This window comes from Euwallacea similis, chromosome 4, assembly GCF_039881205.1.
Source record: "Euwallacea similis isolate ESF13 chromosome 4, ESF131.1, whole genome shotgun sequence".
NCBI lineage: Eukaryota > Metazoa > Arthropoda > Insecta > Coleoptera > Curculionidae > Euwallacea > Euwallacea similis.
Genome location: NC_089612.1, coordinates 674,145 through 698,264, shown reverse-complemented (window position 1 = coordinate 698,264; position 24,120 = coordinate 674,145). Strand labels below are relative to the sequence as shown.

General features: G+C 38.3%; 2 protein-coding genes across 3 annotated transcripts in view; one reads left to right on the top strand and one right to left on the bottom strand.

The window, feature by feature from the left end:
- Nucleotides 1-22,497, bottom strand: part of LOC136408647 (LIM domain only protein 3-like) — a 32,454-nt gene extending 9,957 nt beyond the window's left edge. For both annotated transcript variants that reach the window (XM_066389755.1, XM_066389756.1), the window contains exons 1-2: nucleotides 22,354-22,497; nucleotides 3,350-3,430 (exon numbers count right to left, since the gene is read on the bottom strand). In XM_066389755.1, coding sequence (XP_066245852.1) covers nucleotides 3,350-3,374 — 25 coding nt within the window. In that variant the 5' untranslated portion in view covers nucleotides 3,375-3,430; nucleotides 22,354-22,497. The remainder of the gene's footprint in view (nucleotides 1-3,349; nucleotides 3,431-22,353) is intronic.
- LOC136408415 (maltase 1-like) lies at nucleotides 6,715-9,160 on the top strand. Its single transcript, XM_066389365.1, has 7 exons — nucleotides 6,715-7,239; nucleotides 7,300-7,485; nucleotides 7,538-7,663; nucleotides 7,722-7,951; nucleotides 8,004-8,199; nucleotides 8,253-8,821; nucleotides 8,877-9,160. The coding sequence occupies exons 1-7, from the start codon at nucleotides 6,910-6,912 to the stop codon at nucleotides 8,929-8,931; spliced, it is 1,692 nt and encodes a 563-aa protein (XP_066245462.1). The 5' UTR covers nucleotides 6,715-6,909; the 3' UTR covers nucleotides 8,932-9,160.
- Nucleotides 22,498-24,120: the final 1,623 nt, after the last annotated feature.

Here is a 24,120-nt window from a genome sequence, read left to right as displayed (position 1 = left end):
CGGGGTTTGGGACACCCTGTACAACTCAAGTAACGTGTAAGCTGAAACCCGAATAACAAGTTTCATCCAGAGAGATGATTCGGGGAAAATACAGTGTTTATAAGATAAGGAGCATTAAGTAGTGCTTCAGGAACCTTGAGTCATAAACTGAACAGCGATCTACGATAACACCAATTACCACTTTTCATGGGTGCACTGACGTTACTTGGAAAACTTTCGAGCATTGTTTATATTTCCCCTGGCATAAAAAACAAAGAATTTGAATATTAATTAGTGAGTTAATTATATTTGACGGTTCCTCCGTCACCCCAAGACGACGGGGACACGAAACGAACCGACTTTACAATGTTTCACGTTATCAAGTTTTATAAATTGCCTCCTGAAAGTCAACCTGGGTCCTCCACTTTGCATAAAGCAAGGCATCGATTACGTGCTTCCATGCCACAATGTATTTTCAGATTGTATCCGGTCCCGTTTATATTAGAATTTTATATTACTCGTTGACTTTGCTCGTTGGCGAAATGGGGCACACACACACTTTTGCATGACTAGCATGTGAGTTACTTTCATGCTATTCTTCTAGTTGGGAGTCCGATTAGGAGCATGTCATCGAGGGCAGCCAGTCCCCTCTATTTAAATTCAAATTAGCGCATTGTATTAGCTAGTATTGTTGCAGTTTTACAGGGGAGCATTCGAAAGGTGCAACGGTATTCTTGACAATTTGGAGACCTTAAATTGTTGATAATTGCCGCTTGCTCGGCGACGATATGGCGAATGACCGATTTAAATTTTAGCATTTTTCCTGTTAATCCGTCTCTGGTCCAATGACCGCATCAATATTTATTAATATTCCGTCTAACCACGATCACAAGGCGAAATACAAATTATCATTTATCATAATGTAAGCCGTGCAGTGTCAATTTGCAGGGGCAAATTCAATTAGTGTCAGTCTTTCTAATCTAAATCCGAGCCGCAAATAACCTGTAGTTAATGCAGGCCAACCGAGATAATGCCGGTAATTAATCTGAATCCAATTAGCGACAGCTGCATCAGTAATTTTACGTTAAAGGCCAGTTTAATGAAGGATAATGGCGTATACATTACCCTTCGGGAGGGATAAATGTGTTACGGCTTTAGGGCCGATTTCAGGCCGTTTGCACGAAAAACTTCGTTAGTCAAAAACTGGAAAATACATGTGCAATAATTACTATCAGCAGGTGCACCACAGTAATAGCTATATTATGAAATTTATTATTCAAAATGCATATTAATTGCTCGCCCACTCTAATGAAAATGCATTTAAATACATGCAAGGCGCATTTCACGTTAATGCAGCCACGAAAATCGAATTCCGGTCCTGTCGAGGGCTGAAAATTTGCTCCTTATTCAGTATATAAGCCCGTAAAGTAGCTACCACGACTCAGGCAATAAAATCAAAACGCTTTGAAAGATCGACCGGACGTTCCATTAGCTAACTTTGTTTTCAAACTCGTAAAAATGTCTTTTTAGAGTTTCATTTATTGCATGTTTGTGTACAGGGCCAATTTTTCTGGAACGCACTTTAAATGGTAATTAATTAGGGCTATTCTTACCCCCAAGCCTGCATATTGTATGCAACGAATAAGCAAAATAAGTGAATTGCATGTCAAAGAGAAACTTGGAAAAAAATTACAAGTACCGGTCAGATATATACCGGGGTGTCCCTATTGTAGTCCCCTCCTTCGCTAGTGCTTTTTTGTCTCGTTTTTTCACCCAAGTGCTACAAAATATAAAGCCTTCTTAAGCTGCTACCTGTATTGCTTCTCTTTGTTCCCTTGTTGTGTGTAACAGTTCTCCTGTTTTTTCCTCTCTCTCATGTTTGTCTCCTTTTTTATGTCAATTTTCATTAATGATCTCTTCGCATAGATTTATTGCTTCTAACTTCTTTCCAAGTTGCTTCAATTTCTATTCATCTCTAATATTCCACGATTATTCATTTAATATCGCTTCCTAATTTTTTTTTCACTCACAAATTGCTTCTATTGTTGTCTTTCTGTTTTTTTGTTTTGCTATAGCTTTTACTTATCAGTTTTCTCTCATTGTTTTTTGTCACGTCATTTTCTAGATACTACAATCTATTATCCTTATTGTTTCCGTTTTGTTTCCTTCTTATCATTGTCTTTTTACTTCTTGTATCATGTCGTTTAACTAATCCTGCATACTTTTTTTTCTATTAAATTTTTTTTCATTACTCTTGTATCCCTGCTCTCTGGTGCAGTAGTGGATCTACGGATAAGTGAACTACGGTGTAAACAAATCCATGTAAGCTCGGACCTGGTTACGATACTGAATATGCGGCATAGATCATTGGCATATCAGAATGTTTTAGGATTCCAAAATAATCTTTCCTGTTTATTTTATTAAGTTTTTTTTTCCGTTGCATTGAATTTGCATATATCTTAGAACGCCACTGGAGACTTCAAGTTGAAGCCAAATACCATTGGCGACTAAAAAAGTGTGGAATTAAAGCAGATTAGGTTTTTGAAATTCTTGGTTATTTTATAGTCGGTAGTGGATCTAGGGTTAATTGCTCGATTATATGTACGTGACTGCTCTGCTGACATTTTCTTATTAATTTTTTTTCCTTTTAAATAACTTTCTCTCAGTATAATCTGTCTTCTATTTTTTTGGTGTCTTTACTTCAACCGAAGTCATAATTTCCTCGTCTTTATCCCTCATTTACATTATTTTTGGTTTATTGCTTTTCTCGCTTTTTTTCAAAATTGTTATCATTACCTTGCTAGATCCAAACTACCAATGTCATTTTCAATCAATTATGCTTTGTCCTTTTCTCTATGCCTGAATATTTTGATATCAACTAGTCTTTGACTTGATTCTTATTATTATCCTAATTCATTTGACTATTTTTTATTTGTTCTTTCGAAGTTTTTTACGCATTCTCTGCCTTATCCTATGCCAAAAAAAAATTTCAAAACTTTGGCAACCGCGCAAATACATGTTTGAAGGACTTCGGGAATATCTTTCTTTGTCGCACTAATGAGCGTATCAAATGAGGCAGTTTGTTTAGTTTGACAATTGAGCAGCGCAGTGTTGCCAGTGTCAGGGTAGATTCAAGAAATTCCTAGAAAATGTGGTTTTCTTGATAAGTACTGAAAAACTTCGATTAGAATGTTTTCAAAGAAGTGGTGTTTCCGATTATACCGGAAGTAGGTGTCAACTTTTTTTACTTTAAATTGAACACTCTGTATATTGTCGCTTTTTTCGATTCGTCTTACAGCAATTCTAAAAATGTTACGTGTGATATACTTACTCTATTTCGATTTTTAACTTTCCTGTCTCAACTTCTTACCTTTTCCATTTTCCGATCCGTGCATAGTAGTCGCACCGCCCTAGGAAGGTTTTCGGCCGATTGCTGAGGGATTCACATTTTCTGAAAATCAAAGAAACATAGAATTGACACTTCTAAAGGAATTTTTATTTGAACTGTAACGCATAATATTTAGAGCCGAGAATTTCCAATTCTCACAGAGTGTATACGTGCATTTAGGAAGCAGATGTCCTCTGGACCATTGCCCTTTTAACTAAGAAAGGACAAAATAAATGTAAAGATGAAAGAAAGCCTTTCCGTGCATTACGTCGTCCGTCTCGGTCAATATGTCAGAGAAGCTTTTAAGATACATTTTCCACTTAGCGGAGTTAAACTAGCTCAATAATGGTCTTAGCTTTTCTTTGAAAATCCAGCGATAAAAACAAGTGATTTTAAAAAGTTGTCTCCACTACAAGTTAGATTAGATTTTCGCTTGTAATCTGAACGTTTTAATGGGCCTTTTAGGGAGAGTCGGTCATCTTAAGATCGAAATCGTGTCAAAAGCGGGGGCTTGTGAATTTTGCAGGGGACGTATTAGTGTCAAGTCGTCACTTAGGAGGAGTTTCGGACGAAAAGATGAAAGCCATTCCGTGTCTCCGGCTGTCCGTTTCGGTCAAGAAGTCGCAGAAGCTTTTAAGGTGTACCAGCACGGGCAATATGAGGAGACATGCAATAAAGGAGCACTCCTGATTGCTGCTTTAAAAATGAGCTGGAACCAAATCGGAGCTTTTAGGACCTCCATTCCGGATCCTTATGTTCGCATCGCGTTTACAACAATCCGCACTTATCGCATATAAAGCGGAAATTCCTTTCGCTTTCATCGATACGCTCGAGCCCTCAGCTTCTGTCCATGAATCATTACTTTCCCTTTTAATCAAATTAAGGAAAAAAGCACCGCTAAAAGCTTTTATCGCCTTTTCAACGCTAAATATATATCAGCGTTAGATAGAGAGGAAAATGACAGTCGATGAAGTTGAGCCTAACCACGACGAAATTTATGTAAAAATTGAGAATACAGGGCTGCCTCTATTCGTTTGAAGATGGCCCCAAAGCGTAATTAGCCAAATCTGGTTGCGAAACAAGTTCTAACGATGCCGTGGCGGTTTAACGAGGGCTCGTTAGAGAGAAACGTCAACGGATATTCCTAATCGGCCCTCTTTTCCACCATCCATTAAGACAAATTGACACCTGGCAGGGTTGCTACATAAGGGATTCGTTTGTCTACGCACAGTAGAGCGACTTATCCAGAAAACATAGCAGAAACTTCTTATTGGAGCTCCCGCAATAACTGCGCCTCATTTGAGCCCCTAATGGCGCAACGATGAGGCCACTCATCGTGAAAAATTAGGCCAGACACTCGAGAAGACACTGAATTCCAATACTAGTTTTTTCTTCTCGTGATGAAGTGTTCGACCACTGTATGATATCAGGAAGGTGCTTAGTGAACTATCTCGTTGTTATAACGAGCGGGATTGATTTTGCCACTGAGAGCGCCCTTAACTGGATACGTCGTTAGGGATTTTGGCACGATTATTTTTATGTCGAGATGTAGGCTTAATTAAGATATGGCGGCGGTTAAAAGCGCCTCTAATTATTATTAATAATAATGTGCGATATCCAATTCCACGTCTTGTTATAGCGTCAACTCGAGGCAGTTTCCGCTCGAGGGCAGAGGGTGGAAAGCGTGGAAAAAGTATACGTGCAATGTAAAACTCTTTTTTAGGATCTTGGAAAATATTGCGGTCAAAAACATCTTTATTCTATTCGAAGACGGCTGAAATGCGGTAAGAAGCTGTGCAGCAGTGGGAGACCTAACTGAGTTTCGCTCAGAACTGCCGTACGAATGTCTAAGGCGACGATATATTCACTCAAAAATACATAATATTGTAAATACCTTTGACTAGCGCATAAGTGCGATAAAGAAAGGAAATTTGAGGATGTGAGTGCGACAGAGAAAGAAACTTATATGGATCATCAAATATATGTTTTTGAGATCGTAAGACTATCTTGACAATCTACATTGACTGTTTGGTTTGTTAGACGTAAACCCCTGTTTTTCAAAGCCCTGACAACTTTATCAGCAAGACAATGTTCATTAGAGAGACAAAATCAGGCTCAATTTTCCCATTCCATGAAAATGATCTTGCTGGCAACGTTGGAAGGAGTTCGAAAAACCGGGTGGTGCAGTCTTAAAGCGTCAGGCTCGGTTTTTCTGAGAAGCATTTTTTGTAGGAACTTTTCAGTGCGTTTTACAAAGTCATCAATTGAAGCCCCACTTGACTGCCTGTTAATCAATTAAGTTAAAAATTTAGCCACTCGCGTAACATATTTCGGAGATTAGTCGCTCCGAATTTCGTTCGTCTAGAAGGTTGTTTGGGTTGATGCAATAAGGCCCTGTTTTTCAAGTTTGAAAAGCCACAGAGGGAAACAAAGTTTCTGATAAGACAACGAAAGGACAGAGAGGTGGAGACGGACAAAAGCAGAAGAGCTTGAAAAAGAGAAAAAAACGGATAAAGCACTATAATGAACGAACGAGGAAGAAATTGCGAAACTCGCTAGCATCAAAAAGTGAGAAAAAATAAGAAGGAAGCACGAGAAGAAAGAGATGAATGGAAGTGTGCAGACGGAGGATGAAAAGAAATGTGACCATTTCAGTAGGTAGATAATCAAGAAAACAGATTAAAAATAAACTGAGAGTAATATATAATAAAAAGAGTTATATGCACAAGAAAGCGAATATCTCTCGCCGAGGCAACTCGAAAGTAAAAAGCAAAGACGAAAAAGAAAATTATCTGGTTTTATATTCCCAACTTCCTTGAGATCAAGCTGACTTATGAAGTAATACTGTTCATAAATACTTAAAACCTTAATAAACCAATGTCATTTTGGCATTATTCCACCGGAACTTTCGACTCCGAAACTAGGGAATCTGACTCTAAAGGATTATTTCACTTTCTCGATTTAGTTTAGTCGCCCTTGTCTGCGAGAAAACTAAATATGTCTTAATTACGGTCTCGATCCGCGTAATTACTCGAGATGCCGACTCGGAGTACGGTCCTGCAACAAGCATAATCGCTGTTAACTAAAAATCAAATAATAAGCATGCGAAGCAAAAGCTTTGCCGAGCGAAATGATGTATTGCGGGCAATTAGGAACAACAGCAGTCCGAAATCCGTGTAGAAATTAATGGAACAAAATCTGGATAATTTGCGTGCGCCGCTTTCTGGCTGGAACAATTACAACTGGCACCGGGAAGTGCACCGGCTTCCAGACAAAGCGGTGGTGCAGTTTGCTTTTCATTAGACCTGGCACTAATTAGCCGGAGCTTTTTCTCCTGGATTAAGCGATTGTATTCGAATTTATTGCCTTAATAGGAACCTTCACTGATGAGCTTGTTTGTTTGGTCTTATCACATTTTCCACTTCAGGGAACAATGGCAACAAAAATCTCAAGTTTTGTACTTTCCTGCACTCCTGAGCAGTTAGATAATTCGATATCCTATAAATTCCAAAGACTTATCTTGATCCGGTGCATTCCTAAAAATGAAGTGCTTAATAGTTTTACTTTTTCTGTTAGCGTTGTCGAAATGCCATGGTGGTCTCATAAAACCAAATCGGGGGGATGAGGGCAACTTAGATTGGTACAAAACCACGATCCTCTACCAAATTTACCCGAGGTCTTTCGAAGACAGCAATAACGATGGCATAGGAGATCTCCAAGGGATTACCCAGAAACTGGAGTACCTCGCCACTCTGGGAGTGGGAGCCATCTGGATATCCCCCATTTACCCCTCACCGCTGGCCGATATGGGTTACGATGTTAGCGACTACAGGTCCATAGCCCCTGAATATGGCACTCTGGACGACTTCAAAGTAGGTAATTCCACATATATTCAATGAAAGCGCAACGTCCCCGCTGAAAAACCCTAACAGAACCTGATAGCTGTGGCCCATAAAAAAGGAATTAAGGTGCTCCTGGACTTTGTCCCTAATCACACCAGTGATGAACATTCGTGGTTCAATAGTTCTGCATTCAGGGTCTCTGGATACGAAGATTATTACGTGTGGGCTGACGGGAAAGTTGATGACGACGGTAATCAGCTTCCTCCAAATAATTGGGTAAGCTTAAGTATTATTGTTGCGTGGGGATGATTCTAAGGAGTAACTTCAGTTGAGCGCTTGGGACGGTTCGGCATGGACATGGCATGAAACTCGCCAACAGTACTTTTTGCATCAATATGGAGTGCGCCAGCCTGATCTAAACTACCGAAGTGAACGAGTCCAGCAAGAAATTAGAGTAATTATAATTATAAGTAATGCCAGCATAATTCTTCCAATACTTAAGAATTTTCAAGGATATTTGGACATATTGGCTGGACATGGGAGTTGATGGTTTCAGAATAGACGCCATTACGAAAGCATACGAAGATGAGCAATTAAGAGATGAACCGAAAACCAGCGACAACAACGACTACAATTCTCTGGATCACGTGTACACCAAAGATCAGGTTGAGACCTTTGAGCTCGTTTATAGTTGGAGGAAGTTCCTGGATAACTATACTACAGCTAATGGAGGAGACGCCAGGTAAATCAGCTTAACATCAGTTGATATTGTTTTGCTTCGTCGATTTCCACAGAATTATGGTGACTGAGGCCTCTACCAGCATGAAGAATGTTACTCGCTATTACGGGAACTCTACCAACCCCGGAGCTCACTTTTCATTCAATTTCCTAATGTTTTCCGCTAACTCTGGTTGGAGTGCTGGATCAATCTACGACAATATAAAAAATTGGGTTACAAGTTTGTCTCAGGATTTACCCAATAACTGGCTGGTAGGCTTCCATACAGATCCGTATTTACATCTCATTGGCAAATAATATTATAGACTGGTAGTCACGATTGCCAAAGAGTGGCCTCAAGAGTAGGTACCAAGTTCATCGACGGCTACAACATGCTGATGCTCTTCCTCAGAGGAGCCACTGTGACTTATCAAGGCGAAGAAATAGGGCAGGAAGATGGGGCTGTGACATGTGAAGAAGGGCAAGACCCTAGAGCAATCGACGACTGCAGTACTTATAACCAGAGAAGCAGAGACTTTGAAAGAACCCCATTCCAGTGGGACAACACCACTAATGCAGGTTTCAACACTGGGGCTAAGCCTTGGCTTCCAGTGAGCTCTAAATATGTAGATACAAATTTGGAAAGTGAAATTAACCAAGAAAACAGTCATTACGATGTTTACAAGCAAATGGCTCATTTAAAGGAAGAGTTTAATTCTTATGAGATAATGGAGTATAACACAGCTGAAGACAACGGGGTATTGAGGGTTAAGCTTTCCAAGGAGAATGGTGGTGATGACTATTATGAGCTCATTTTTGATTTGAAGAAGGACGATTATGATCCTGACTTGAAGAATTTTTCTTTGGTGGTTCGCAGTGGGGCCTTTACGCCTGGGTAAGTACATATAGTGTTATGCAGATTGAGGGTTGAGATTGGTGTCGGTTTGCAGGGAAAATATGATTTTGCAGCCAGGAGATTGTGTTGTCATTAAAGCATCTGTTTAAATGGTTATGATGAATAATAGTGCCAAGTTGGAGTTAAAAAATGTTATTAATCGAACAACAACTAAAGACATATAATGATTTTGATACGTAAAACTTCGCCTAGTTACTATTCACTGCTTGACTTTCCTATAAATTCAATGACAAATTCCATTTATTTTTAGAGATAAGGAAAGATTTGCTAAACATAATACTCCTTAGGTTTCTAGTGCTCTATAATATACGAATTCACTAAGGCAACTGTCCATATTTTATTTCCCATTTTTCTTCATAATTTGAAAATCTTTCTCGTTATACGCCCGAGAAAACTTGGCAAGCACGTAAAAGCAAGTTTGACATACCGTCCAATTATCTCTCTTCGTTTCACTTACAGCTCCAAAGCTTCGTTCTTTCTCGCGCTTATATGTGAATGAAATACGTCAGACATTTTGGTTTAACAATTGAGCAACGTCGTGTTGCCATTTGTGCACTTTTCTCTTTAATGGTTTCAAATTGGTTTTTAGTGTCTCATAGATTTGGAAATTTTTATATTAATTTTGAGTGGGACATACTTAAAAGTCATGTGATATAAAAATGATTAAACATAATGTAACTTGGAGACATGATCCAGAGTTAGGAACTCGACAAGAAAAGAAACTGTGATAGACATAACTTCTGTGGTAGTTTCTGTGACACCTTTATTCTAGTTGATAAGGACCTGACTGGGATAAACTCTATTAAGGGAGACGCTTTCGTCAATGTGGAACTAGAGGACGTTTATGTATATTACGCTCATTTTTCTGCAAATAGCGAACTATATCAGTTTGAAAGTTACGTCGAAATTTTGACAAAAAAGTTAAGATTGTGTAACAGAACAAAAGGAAGTTGATTTAAATGCTAAATCACGTGCAATATTCTCAACTACGTCAAATCAAAGAAGCGAATAGCCTCGAGGAATTCCTATGATACTTCGAATTCGCATATCGGTGCAATAGGGGAACTCCAACGTTCAGCAAACATAATTATAGTTTTGTCATAGATTGTCTTGTTCCTGCGCAAAATATTAGTAGCAGAATACTGGAATGGTATGTGGATATCTACCAGGAAAACTACAGTGATCACAGATCAATAAAATTTAACCTTGGCACCAATTTTTCTAGAAACTACCAATAGGAAGCTACCGATGATGAAGTTTTAATTCTGAAAGTGTCTGGCGCTTTTCTGAGAATTGCCTTCTACAGCATTATCAGAAACTGAAGCGACGTCAGCATCAGTTATAGGTACTCACGAAATGAAGACATTGGTAAGCGTAGAGCGGATTGTAAAAAATGAAGAAGAAAACTGACAACATTAAACAGATTGTATATAGAAAATGAGCGTTATGAGATTGTCAAAGAGAAATGCAACGAACCCAAAAGGGCATTGAAGAAAGCTATTAATGTGAGCAAAATAGTTAAACGGAAAGGACTCTGTAATGGCCCAGAAAGTGACATTTATGGTACGGTCTACCAGATGGTTTTCAGAAGACTGAATTTACGACAAAGGAAAAAATTTATAGACTGTTGCCGGGAAGAAAAACAAATGGATATCCATTGCTTGCTTGCAGAAGGATGATACAGCACAGTCATATAAAAGGAGGCAGGGGACGCAATAGTCGAAAGAATCAAAAAGAAAGCACTCGGTCTTGACCACCAGAGATCGTAGTGACTTGTTAAAAAGAAACATTGCCATGTTCCTCAAGTTATACCGGTCTAATCGCAGGACTTCGCCCCTTCGCTTTACCACTGCTGCCAGCGTAATAATCGGAAGTTAAATGTCCATTTTCTCAACCAGAATGAGTTAATTTTGAATGCCCTCTAGAAATTTCCTAAAGGGACCGTTAATATTTCATTAAAGAATCCTGGATTTGGTATCCAATTATCTTAAAATCAAGGAGTGTTCGTTCCGGATCCATCCCTGCGTGCGTGCAGAGTTGACCAGTGCCTAACTCGGATCCAGCCAAGTCATTCATCACAGCCCCAGAGTAAATTAAATAAAAGTCCGGTCACGCTAAAGAAATGTACTATATCTGGTAGTAGGTCATTCAATTTGTAGATTGATCAGGACTGCTTGTCTCCGGATTGGATCGATTTCATGAAATATTTAGCGCCAGTTTTAATCTGGCAAAGAGCGACGTTTGGCGTCGGAGATGCCCTCAGACGAGGTTATTCATTTATTCCGCTTTAATCTCGGACACTTTCACATTGATTGCATTTGTCGTGTGATACAAATCAGTTTCTGGAAAAAAGTATTATTAAAATAAATTCCGAAAAGTTAGTGGAATCAATTTCGTTTGCTTTATGGTGTATTGAAGTCGTGACTGACCGAAAATAGTCAGTGTGAAATACAGCAATGATGTTATTAAATTCAAAATGAAAAATTGGTGGGGTTTTAAATTGAAAAGACGCGTATCGTAGACAACGAAATTGTGTTTAGGGCTTCTCAAATGTTTCTGCGGACGTTCTTGGCATTGGATATTATCGCTTTTAGTTGGCAGGAAAAGTAAAAATTTCAATACTCAATTTAAGTCTGTAAATGTGGCCTTTAAGGGCCACTTTTATTACATCACATTTCTCGAAAAATAATTTGCTGGAAAAGCCAATTAAATGAGCCAATTAAAATCCTGTACCAGCTGAAATAGGTACGCCATAAAAGCGGAGGAAAAATGAAACTAATCCTGAATTGGGCGCCCAGCGCAATTATTACACTCTCACAATTTCAATTACAACTTCAAATTACTTTTCAGATTCTTTAATAAGAACTTGGAAAAGCATCTGCACGGATTCTGCCGAGCAAAAAAAGCATTATTACCTAGCGTTGTTGACTTTTCATAATAGGAAATGCGTTCGAAGAAGGAGCTGATATTATTAAATTTCTCATCTCAAAATCGTTTCACTTGAGCTGGTGTAACTCCACAATTTAATACTCTACAGTCTTTTTTCCCAATTCCGACTAAAGATAAACGACAAAGAATATTGTGGCACACGTATTTACCTACACTTATTGAAAAGGAAAGTGAATTGACAGCCCATCCAGATTCCAATTTAAAGCGAAATCCCGGAGAAAAAACAGGCCCATAAGCCCGAATGTCCGATTCACGGTGATGGAATATACAGTTGATACTTCTGGTTTTATCAGTGTTATTATTTCCGTGCCTGATGTCACGCCGTAGGAAACCGAATTGACAATTTTCCAGGCAGTTTCCCGCTATACCCGACCATGGAGTCGGAAAATGGAGGGCTTCGCACCAAAATGGATTTCTGTCGGTAAAGACTCGGATAACGAAATAAAGGGCTTACCGGTCGTGTTATTTTAAATTTAGCTGCTTTCCGATATACTATATTGGAATACAGACATGTAAGGTGGTGTAAGTTCAGGGGGATCATGGCTCAAACACACCTACACCACTGGTTATTGAGGTTCGGAATTGAGTTTTTATTCAAGACACGCTGCATCCAAAGAGAAACAAATTCATACCTAGAAATATAGAGAGTAAAAATTTAATTTCAGACATGATTAGCGGGGAGATGCATGCGAGGCACGTGGACGAGCCGGAATTAATCTGAAGAATTTGGCATTTCCGAAGAAAAAGTTATATTTCTTTATGATATCTACTTCAACATCTTCTTTCCACCTCCGTTTTGATTAAACTAAAGACAATAAGAAAACGAAGAAAACAACTAACTAGACGAACGAAATTCTCCGAGAAAATTTGACAACCTCGTAAGAGCAAGTCTAGTGAACCGTCCAAGCTTTTCTCCTCGTCGCACTTACGGCGTCAAAGCTGTTTTCTTCGTCGAGCTTATAAGTCAGTTAAATGGGACAGCCGATTTTGTTCGACAACTGAACAACGCTATGTTGCCAATTAAAAGGCAAACGTAAGAGTGTTTCAAAAAAAGAATTCAATTTCTTCGTCCCTGATGTTAATCTTGCCCCATCTTTAATTTCCAACTACGCATTTTTTCTTTAGTTTTTCTCCTTCTCTGCATTGTTTCCTTTCTTTTCTTTATATCTGACCTAATTCCCCTTACCTTTTGTTAATTTTTTGCTTTTTCAATTATTTTCGTTTAAATTTGATAAAAATATCAAAGTCGTCAAGTAAGAAATATATGTTCAAGGAAAATACTAAATGTTCTCACAGCTCTAAAGTTTTTGTCGCACTTGTAAACTTATAAATGTTTTCTCCATCTCCCTCGCCGACCTACCCGGTACCAGAATTACTCAGTCGTCCGCATCTGCTTCCCTCCTCTTCTAAGGACATCGTACCTCAAACCACCCCTTCATGCCGACCAGTCACGAAGTAAGTCTCAAACTGAATTCGTATGTACAGCCCGGATGCACCAACTCCTCCTCTCTGCTACTTATCGCAATCCTTCAGGAAATTCTAACCAATCTCTCTTAATCTCGCGGTAACGTAATTCCTCCCCGTTATTCCTAGTAGCCATTCCAAATTGTAGGCGTTACTTAGATCCAGTGCAGCCACCAACATGTGTAGTCCTTCACTCATATTCTTCTCAAAAAACTCACTTATATTGTTCTTTCTCCTGTTCCATTGGTACCAGTTTCTCATCTTTTCGTACACCTTGTCCAGCAACTTTCTCAGTGTCGGTGTCAGGCCTATCAGCGCAATTCCTCTCCCGATTTTGGTATCCACATCGCTGCATTTCGGTTCCAAACGCTTTACCGACATACTGCATGTATTCATTTGATATTCTGACAGATCGTCCGATAAGCCTTTCCATTCTTTAGTCCCTTGATAATGCTCTACAACTCCTCCCTTTACTTTTGCATCTACTTCGGTGTCAGAGTGTTTGGCCGGCACCCCCCTTCCGTATGGTTAGTGTATTCATCAAGTTCGGCCATCCTCGCCTCGTCCGCAGGAAGTTGGTAGTTAGAGATAAGTTCCCCATCGCATTCACGGTTTCCGCTTTTGTACCCCATTTTCTACCCTCGATTATTCCATGCCTCCTCATTATTTCCCAATACTTATCCCACATGTTTTCCTCTATAAGTTCTTGTATGTTATCATCCCACGGTTTGGCCTTTATTTTTCTTTAATATTGTTCTTATATTCTCTTCGGATAACTGGAAGGTTATCCGGAGAGATTTTCCTTTCCTCTATATCGTTCTTTTCTCTCTGAAATTGTTCTCTTGTCATAACGACCTCTTTCCTCATGTGATTAAGTTTCTTTTTGTCTTTGGGACTATTTTATACGTCACCTTCCTTGCTCTCTTTCTCACCCTTGTCACCTCCAATTCCAAGCCTTCCAACACAATTGAATTCACCTGAAATTTCTCAGATCCTCAGCAAACTCGCCTCAATCCACATTGATGCAATCATATCTTATTTCCCCCATCCTCCTACTGTCCATTCGAGCGTCTATCTGAAATCGCATTAACCTGTGATGATCAAGACTCTCCCTGTATATGACCTCACGACAACATGTCGGTTGAGGAGGAGCAGGAATGACACTCTCTCACCCTCATTCCTTCTCAACTAAGCTCGACTTAATGTTGCCGGCCATGAATGTTCGTTCCCCAAGTTGCAGCCTTCCTGAACGATTGACTCTAGCGATTCCTGCTCGATGGAAACCGTTATATTTTCCTTCCATGTGTGACTTCCGTTCGTATCTCTACACATTACCGCGTTTTGATTATATTTATTTTCCGTAGCACAGTGGTGGTAATTACAAAATTTGCGGGGAAAAAATACTTTTTAGGTTTTGATTGGGGCTTGGTAAATTTTATTATTTTTCCTTCATTGCTGCTCACACACGTTCTAAAATCTAAAGCGAAGACTTCGAACTATATTTTTTCCTTCGCACTTCCCCGTCTGATAAACCTTGCTGTTGCGGTATAACTCGGCGATAACCTAGTTCAGAAAACACTTTATCACCTAAAACAATCTGGGCTGACACAATAACTTCGCAACAAACAATTAACAAGTTATACCAGAAACTTCTTGTATTGCAATTAGGACTATCTTTTCTATTAAAATTTCAATTAACTTTACACCGTTATGTCTTACGTTACGGGCAGAATGTTAATTATTCTAAACTAAAATAAATGAAAATTTGTTGGCTAATTTAAAACCCGCCCTAATAGAAAGCTAGTGCCGGGGATCGATAAATTTAATTTAGTTAAGACGGTTAAGCCTGCCCTTAGCCACCTAATGCCAATTAAACGGCGATTTAGGCGTGGCTCTTATGGAGCCATACCCAAAGAATTATTTACTTAATTACTTAAGAAAGTGGAGCAATGTCTGTGTGGTTTAATTGGCAGCATCCCTCAGCAAAGAGAAGCCATCGATCAATAAAATTTAATTTATTTAAGACAGTTAATCCACCCTTCGCCGTCTAATATCCATGAAATTGCGCCAGGAATAGCCTCTGGAATTTTTCAATATTTCATGTTATGTCCAGGCAATATTCCTCCTATTCGCCAAAGTGAATTCCATCTCACTTATTCAATTTGGGCATTTCAATTTGAGAATACTGTAGGTCGTCGAGCCGGTTTATATCTCCGATCAGTAATCAAAAAAGTCCGTTGAAACGCGCAAATGGAATTGCGAGATGACGATGGAAACATGTGCTGAAAGTTAATCTATTGGAAAAGACTTTCCCATTGTGAATTGATTGGCTTTTTGCGGAATTATGTTTCAAATTGAAATTTTAATTTCTCCACATTTTCCATAATTGCGATCAAACAAAGCACCCATTAGCAAGGGCAATAATTAACAGGCTCGGCGAAATCCGCGCCATTACTTAGATCCCGTAAAGGGCGGCATCGTTAAGTTCATTAGACATAAAAGAGATTCGTCATTCGCCCAAGACACTTGCTGTAACAAGTTTTCCAGCCTCTGCTCATTAGTCTAACAGTGACCAAATGCTGTTCGCTCGTTAGCAGAGTCAGAGTAGACCGCATGCCAGAGTCCGTCGCTTCATTAGCGTTAACAAGCAGAAGAGAGCACCACGGAAAATCTACGAGACATGCGGAAATAAAGCCGTGTTCTTGGGACACCCTTATAAGGGCCATTAAGAATTAAGCATATTTGGTTTGCAATAGCCACTGTTAATTTACTCAGAGCTTGCAATTTCGCTCTTCGCTGCAATATTCACGGTCTGATAGTGGGAATTAGTTAAAAATAAAATTCCCCTCTTTACAGTAAAACCACGCGATTCGACAACATCGCAAACTAACGAGGTTTGAATAGTTTTGTCATCTACTTCACGCGGCCGCGAGTGGCATGACCTACTTTGCTTTCCGTGCGAGCTGATCAAGGACAAGGCCGCCAAATGATCATGTTGATGACGCGGCTTTTTCCACGCTGTTGTCAAATCGTGATTTTGAAGAGAAATTAGAGATATATTAACAAAAGAGAGGATCGGGCTGATAGTTTACACAACACAGTTTCAAATTTAGCTCCTAATAGAAATGAAAATATATATTCAAAAAAACCATTAGCGTCAGAACATTAAAAAGGGCTCTGATAGGGAAAAATCTCTTTACTGTGTACCCACATACAGGGTGTTTCTCTAACATACAGAGTAAATTTAAGGGGATTTTCCCGTATATTCATTTAGATCTCAATTTGCTCCCAATTAAACCCTCAAAAATTGTCGACTTAAAAAATATTTTGCCGACCATCATTTCTAATGTCCACAACTAGGCCCTTTCCTGCCACCTATTCTGATATGTGACGTCCGCCGCTTCTCCATCAGACAGCCGTCCTTGTTTATCTCGTAAGGTTAAATAAAAACAAAATATAATCTCCTCCTGTTGTTCGGCGTGAATTGGTTAATGCAAAGCCTGCCTGGATACAATGGACCAGTGTTAATATTCTCAAAAGGCACGTTAACAAAAGAAACGATTTTAGCTGAATGATTGTAAGTTTCGAGCAAGGGAATTTTCACACAATACGTAGTTCCAAATTTAAGGCATTTTCGTAAGTTTAAGGTAAAAAACTTCACCTACAGTGTGTACTCAATTAGTTAATCCCAGAATTTACGTCCATTATTGAATTATACGTTTCGGGTGACAAAATAAATACAGCGAATAAACAACAAATAATCTCTAAATATAATACACGAGCGAGGTTCGGTCGGTTCGATATCGTTCCGAATTTAACAATATTTAAATCTCAATAAACTTGTTTTTACTTCATAAATTTCGTCCTCTGGAAAAATGGAATGGAATATTAAACTGTCAATATAAGCTCGGGGTATTGTTTTTAATTAAATTAATACAAACGAATTGATTTGTTTGTACAATGGCCGCGTATAGATGTGGCCGTTCGCGTTGAAATTAAAAAATTAATTATTTTCCCACTTTTGCGCCAACGGGTTAAATTTCATTTAATAACATGCATGTACGTGGCATAATAGATTGGGTTCATTTTTAGCTCGGGGGTTTATAACATTTTTTTCACGTTAAAACGATAAAAATGAAACTAATTACGAACACAAGCTAGAAGTATGAATTACCAACATTGAAAGCCCTCAGCCAACAATAGTTCTCGTTTAGCAACTGCCCCATTAAACACAACTTCAAACTTGAAAGTATAAAACTTTAATTGCTTCCCCAATTATTTTACAGAATGCCCTACCACAAACCACTACAATGTGTCGTAATTGACAACGGCAGCAAGAGCAAAAAAGGTTCCATTTTCTCACTAATGAAGCACTATTCACTTTTTAACTTCGACGAAAATTAATGCTGATATGACGCTTATGGTTTTTTAAAGATAATTAATGAAAATTGTCAACGCTTGGCAACGTAGCATCCACTCACACAAGGTCTTCATGGTCTCTTGATCGTTGTCGCACTCATGAGCTTATCAAACGGGTTGTTGACAAAAGAACCTCGCCATGTTGCCATTTCAGTTTATCCAACTCCATGGATTTGAGTCGTAATCCTGGCGGGGTTATGAAATTATATGGCAGAACAAAGATAAGAATTCCATTAATAAGAAAACATTGATAAAGGAAGGCAATTAATGACCGTTCAGACAATAAATGTGATTAAAAGAGAAACTCGTTTAGACGGCAGGAAATCCCGAGAGCTTTTCTGCCTGACGGAAAGTTTGAGATTTTTCTCGCCATTTTCAATTTAGGGATGTAAATTAGTAGAAATTAAATCGAAAATATGGATTCTTTTCATTCAGTCGCTGATCTTATTTAGATAAGCGGCGAGCTGTTATGGGGGGCGACGCTCCTGCTCTTTTCCCTTCGTTTTCAAGCTTTTCTGTTCCTTTTTGAAGACTTTAGGGAGTAGTTTTACAGGGTGCATCCATTACAAAATAGCTTCATCCAAGTTCTTAATATGTACCCCTCTACCAGCCGAAACACCGCACATGCACTTCATTATGCATACACACCCCTGTGGACTTATCATCTAAGGGTCCAATTTCGCATCTCCAGTTTAATATATCCAGCAAACACATTCCACGGCGTCGACTTTTCGGTCAGTCGATCGGATATTACAGGACGAAATTGATTTCGAGCGTTCGTTGCCTGTTCCGATGTTAGATAAAACTTTATGATGGCTTTGGTGCCCGTATTACCAGACAGAATAATGGATATTGTCTAATTTCCCAGAGCGTTTGCGGTCTTTGGATGAGGTGCAACAAGCCTCTTTAAGTGGACCGCAATTTTAGGGAAAGAAACATTTTTACAATCCATTCCAAGATGATCTATTACTTAGTGCCACCTGTGGGGTGCTATCCTGATATAAATATCTGTAATGTTTCTCCAGCCCGTAAGAAATCTGTGAAAGCTTCCAGAATTTATATTTTAACTCATCTGTCTTATCATTTAATTAAACTCAAAATTTCTCAAGTTGAAGGACGCAGAGAAGGGTTTCTCTTGTATAAAATCAGGGGCGGAGAACAAATATTTTTAAAGAAATCTATGAAGGCTTCTAGAGTTCATGTTTTGATCCACTATTCATTCCCCCTTGGCCACTGCCTTATCATTACGTTGAACTCGAAATTGATGAACTCAAGCATACAGGTAAAGCTGTTCTCGTAGAAGAATTCAATGGCACAGTGCAAACATTTTGAAATGTATGCTTTTTAAGAAATCTGTGACTGCTTCGAGAATTAGTGTTTTGATTTATTCCTAGACACTTAAAGCTATGAATTCATCATTCGTTCATGTTTTGGTCTTATACTTAGCACTATTTCAGCGGCCGTACATCTACCATATTCTTCATATTTATATGGTCTTTGGCGCCATCTATTGGTTGACATATCGCACGAAATATAATGGTGATGAGCTGCCATCTTCCGGACTTGACTATCAAATAAATTATTGGCGATTTTTGTGGAAAAATTTACTGAAGAGCCAGTGAATTGTTATCGTGTCTCACTCATATTCAATAAAGAGGTTTGTTTTACAGTATTTAACAGGAAAATCTCTATTGGCGGCTACTCAAAATATTACTGGAGAAATGAAACATCGCCATGTTTGGCTTCTTTTTTTCTTCTTCTCGTTTAATGGATAAGATTTTCTGAGATAAATTTGATTTCTGAAAACTTGCTGTGGAGTTATTTAGTGTAAGTCTTCTTGAATTAAGTAATTAGCAAAATAAATACCAAAAGTAAGAAATATAATTATTCTGAAAGCCGAACAATTACAGGCGAAACGAATTAAAACTCCACCCGTTGACCTATTTGTCCGATCCGTCCAACTTTTTCATTAGAAAAGTTTTCATTTCGTTCCTCCTGAAATTTTAATTGTGTACAGTCGTTAAATAGTTGACATTTATTTCAGCCTTAAGTTTAATTAGTGAGCTGCATATACCGGGCTGCACTTTCTGGCACTAATTGAAATAATTTCACCATTCGTGACAGGCTAAATTTACTTTCCTAAATTGACTAGCAAATTTACGAGTTTAATTTAGAAGCTGTAAATCCGCTTTAATAATCCTCCGCAGAGTAGGGTTTTTCAGGTTACCCCTTTCCATATCCATTTGGCTGATGCAAACAATAATGCCTCGATGTTAGATGATTTTGAGTTCCAAAATTCGAAAAGTCCACCCCTGAGTCCCTGAAGGGCTCCTGGCCGAACGAGCTGACGGCAAATTGCTTTTACTGGAGTATAATTTCGAGAAGGAAATTGCGAAAATCTTTAATATTTTCCTTTTTCATTCTCTTTAGGCCGATCATTTTTCATGCCATCTCCATCGGATCGTGGTCAGCCGAGTTGGCGGTTCAATTAAGATGACCGGATCCCCCGAGACCCGAAAGGCCCTGGAAGGAAGATGATCAGCTGCGCCTAGTTAGCCTTTTTATATATTGAAAAATACCAGGGGTTTGCGGATAATAACCATTAAATTCTCCACCAAAATTAAAGGAATTTATTTAACGACACCTCATGCAATTGTACTCGCAATCACTAAGTAATTCAATTTCCTTGAGTTGCTCCTCATGTAAGCGCCCAACTTGGCCGCAGAACTCTATATTGCACTTTTCTATTAACTTCTGTAGGTGCTTCGATTCAATTGCCTTCTGAGATTTCCAGATTACTACTGAAATATCCGGATTAGATTGCATTTGGGTAGATGTTAGAATTGGTCTTTCTCCTTTTCGCTTTCGCTCGGGTTGCCGCCGTTGCTCCTTCTCGCTCCCAACTATTCCCGAAATAGCTTATTTTTCGCCTCATTTGCGGGGAATTTTTCCCATCCAATAGCTTTAGGTTTATCAAATGGAATCCATCGACCGGACAGTGAATTTAGTTGTTGTTCTAGATTAGTAAGTCCAGAGATTGGAGAGGAAATGTGACGAGAATTTTTTATATAGTTTAGAAGTCTTAGATGCAGATTGATCCCCTTTTCTAAATATTTTTTTAAAACGCGACAACCCTGTAAAGATAGATACAATTGACAAAATGACTTAAATTTCTCTCTTTGTCGCACTTATACCAACAAATTTGCCATGTTTGCCACACTTATGCGATTGTTAAAGGCGCCAGCCGTTTAATTTTAATAATTGAACAACGCTTTGTTGCCATTTTTCCTTCGATTACGAAACTTCTTGTGTAACCTCATTGGAAGATGATGATAAGGGATAGATTTGGTAGATTCGATTATGTTTGCCCCCATTTGAATCTACTTCTTTAGTTAACTACTTAACATTCACAGTAGTGCAATTATGGTCAAAATCTTCTTGATCTAAAAGTGAAATTTTCACTCACTTAAAATTCAAACTCACACATATAGATTTTAAAAGAGTTAAAAGTCTGCTCTATAAAAGTCCCTCGTATGTCATTGTCTCTTTACATTTTGGAAGCATCGATACTTCTATCTGCTATAAATCTTAAAATTCATCGGGCATCCATAGCAAACTAAAGCCTACTATGAAATTTGATACTAGAAAACTTGAAAATTGCCTTTTAAAATAGGTTACGCCACTGCCTTTTTACACTTCAGAAGCCCCAAAGCTTCACAATGAATTTTGAAATTCGCAAAATTTTCCATAAAGACTAGAGTCATGTCACAATCAAATTAAAATAACTGCTAATGATTGAAAAATTTTCTCTTTAAAAAGATCCTACATTAAAAATTGAAGATTTTCTATTGAAAAAAGTAACGTCACTGCCTTTTTACATTCGAACCTTTGTCTCGAATCTTGCAATTTTTGGGATAAAGCCGACTCACAACCAAATTTAAATTGCTATAAATGCACCAAAAGTCTGGACAAAATTCGCTATTTTAATAGAAAATTGTCTGTTAAAACGAGTTACGCTTTTGCCATTTCTACTTAAAATGGCTCAATGCTTCCCAAATAAACACCGAAATCAGCAAATATTTTCCATAAAAAATCAGAGCCGTATCATAATCAAATTCAAATAGGTGTACACACAGCAAAAATAGCTTTACAAAAGTTCCCATTTTAAAAATTGAAAATTGCCTATTGGAGAAAAATGAGTCACTTTTACTGTTGAAAATATTAAAAAATATATTTAAAAATGAAATCAGAGCCTGATTCTACTGAAACTTTAAACTCAAAAAATAAAATTAAAAATTAAAGGGACGTTTTTAGGTAAAATTCATTTATTTGGTAGGTAGTATTGTAGTTTTAAGCTACTAGTACTGCTGGAATTTTTTTAACGCACCGTTTTCCTGAATTTTTAATGACGGATCAAGTAGAAATAAATCACGATCATGTAGTAAACAATCCAAAAGAGGAGGGATCCAGGAAAAAGTAAAGAAAAACAAATATGTAGTTGTTCGCAAAGTACTTTTTTGTTCAATGTTTATATTCGAAATAATTATTTTAACTATGATTACAAACGACAACAAACCAACAACATTATTCAAACCTACTACGTAAACACACTTTAAGAATTTCAAGAGAAAATTAGCAGTGTTTTCAAACGTTATTTGAAAGGAATAGAAAGTACTTACATTAGAAGTCCAATGGGCAAGCAAAAGTGGGCTTGACCACGAGCCAACACTATTCGCGAGACCACGCTAACGAAAGAATTTCCTGAGTATGGTTACGCGGTGTACCAAACCGTAACGTTGCGGACAAACTGACACGCGAATGGCCTTTCGCCGAAAATGACACTAAAACACCGTGGCGGCTGGCGCATGTTTGGCGTCGCGACGCACAGTGAGCCCAATTCCCATATGTCCAAATAAAAAATGTGTATCGTATTTGCGACGATTATGACGGAAAAAGAAATGAGAGTCATATGTTATAAAATTGTGAGTCAAAATAACAAATATTATATTTTCCATTTAAAGTTGGAACAAAACATGGGGATTTTTTGGCTTTTGCTGGAAGGTATTTCGAAAGCTTTTACGCAGTTATTGATATGGATCTTGCTGCCGCAATTTTGACTACAGAAAACAGGAGTTTTAAGTACTTTTTTGACCATGTTTTCGGCAATCCGTCCCACCAGGGCATCGCCACGCTCGCCGTCTCCCAATCTCTCGCCTGAAGGCATAGGTAGCTCATGCAAAATCTTATTATCGTCTATTTAATATTATCAAAAGCGGATGCCAGTTTGCGGTGTTTATTTTAAATTTGAACCTTTTTCGGCCTCACTTCTCCTTTCGCTACAGCTCTTGTTTAACCTTTTAACTTATGACTTGATTTCCAGATTTAAAGTTTTCTTGACAGATGGTGACTTGCATCTGAACATTATTTTTTGTGATCGTGAGCATACTTTAAGGCATAATAGCAAAATTGAATAATACCGCCGGCGACACATACAATGGAAGCTGAAATTTAAAGTTGAGCTTCGCAGTAATTTAAGGGTCTACGTCGCATAAAGGCAATTTACAAAATTATTTAGTAATTTATATGGCCCTATACTGCAGCTTTTTAAGTAATTACGTCTATAAAACCACAATGCACGGCGGATCCGAGATCAGCTTTACGAACTCCATCTGGCAATTCTGGTTTACGTTTCATTATTTTAATGCCGCTTTTTTGTTACGAAATATACGATTATCATTGCGAAACGATGTAATTGGTGCTTTATTACTCTAAACCGTTTTAAAGGGCCTTTTAAAGTAAGAATTATTCCTCGGGCCGCAACACCACTTTTCCCATTTCGTCTGTTAAGATTTCTCGCTTTCCAGGAGCAAAAGTACAAGAAAAGAAACTTTGTGAAGAACAATCAATCTTCCGTAAAAGCAAACACTAAATTCGCATTACGTGGTCGTATTAAAAGCGCTTATATTAATATAAAATAATAGCCGAAGCCGGTAATTCACTTAAGAAAGCCGCCACGACCAAGATAAAGAAGCCGGTTACTCAGCTACACAGCGTTTCACTTTTAATTAATTTTATTCCAATTTATATTTTGCCTAATTTTGACTTTTTCACATCTCTCTAGACGACAAGTATTTTTTCTTAACACTCAGTATCGTTATCCCGGGCGTAAATACGGCAAAACGATGAATATTTTAGGGAGTTACTTTAATATTGCCAAGGCAATTTGGAGATAGGTTTTAAAGTTTAAACTGGCCAAAGTAACGCGCGGCAAGTGGGAAAGCAACACGGCATGTGTCACGTCGAGCCGGTCCAGGAGCACTTAGATAAATTCAAAAAAGCCCTACAGCCCTACAGCAACGTTGCCACTATTCTAGAGAATAATTCACATAATCATTCGCTTCCTATCATAAAAAAACTCCAAATTCTGCTATGAAGAGGACGATAGT

What these genes read in the sequence shown, in the direction of transcription:
- LOC136408415 (XM_066389365.1), top strand. Translation starts at nt 6,910, where the DNA reads ATGAAGTGCTTAATAGTTTTACTTTTTCTGTTAGCGTTGTCGAAATGC. An exon ending in GCACTCTGGACGACTTCAAA is followed by an intron (nt 7,240 to 7,299) that starts GTAGGTAATTCC and finishes AAACCCTAACAG; the next exon opens with AACCTGATAGCTGTGGCCCA. An exon ending in GAGTCCAGCAAGAAATTAGA is followed by an intron (nt 7,664 to 7,721) that starts GTAATTATAATT and finishes AGAATTTTCAAG; the next exon opens with GATATTTGGACATATTGGCT.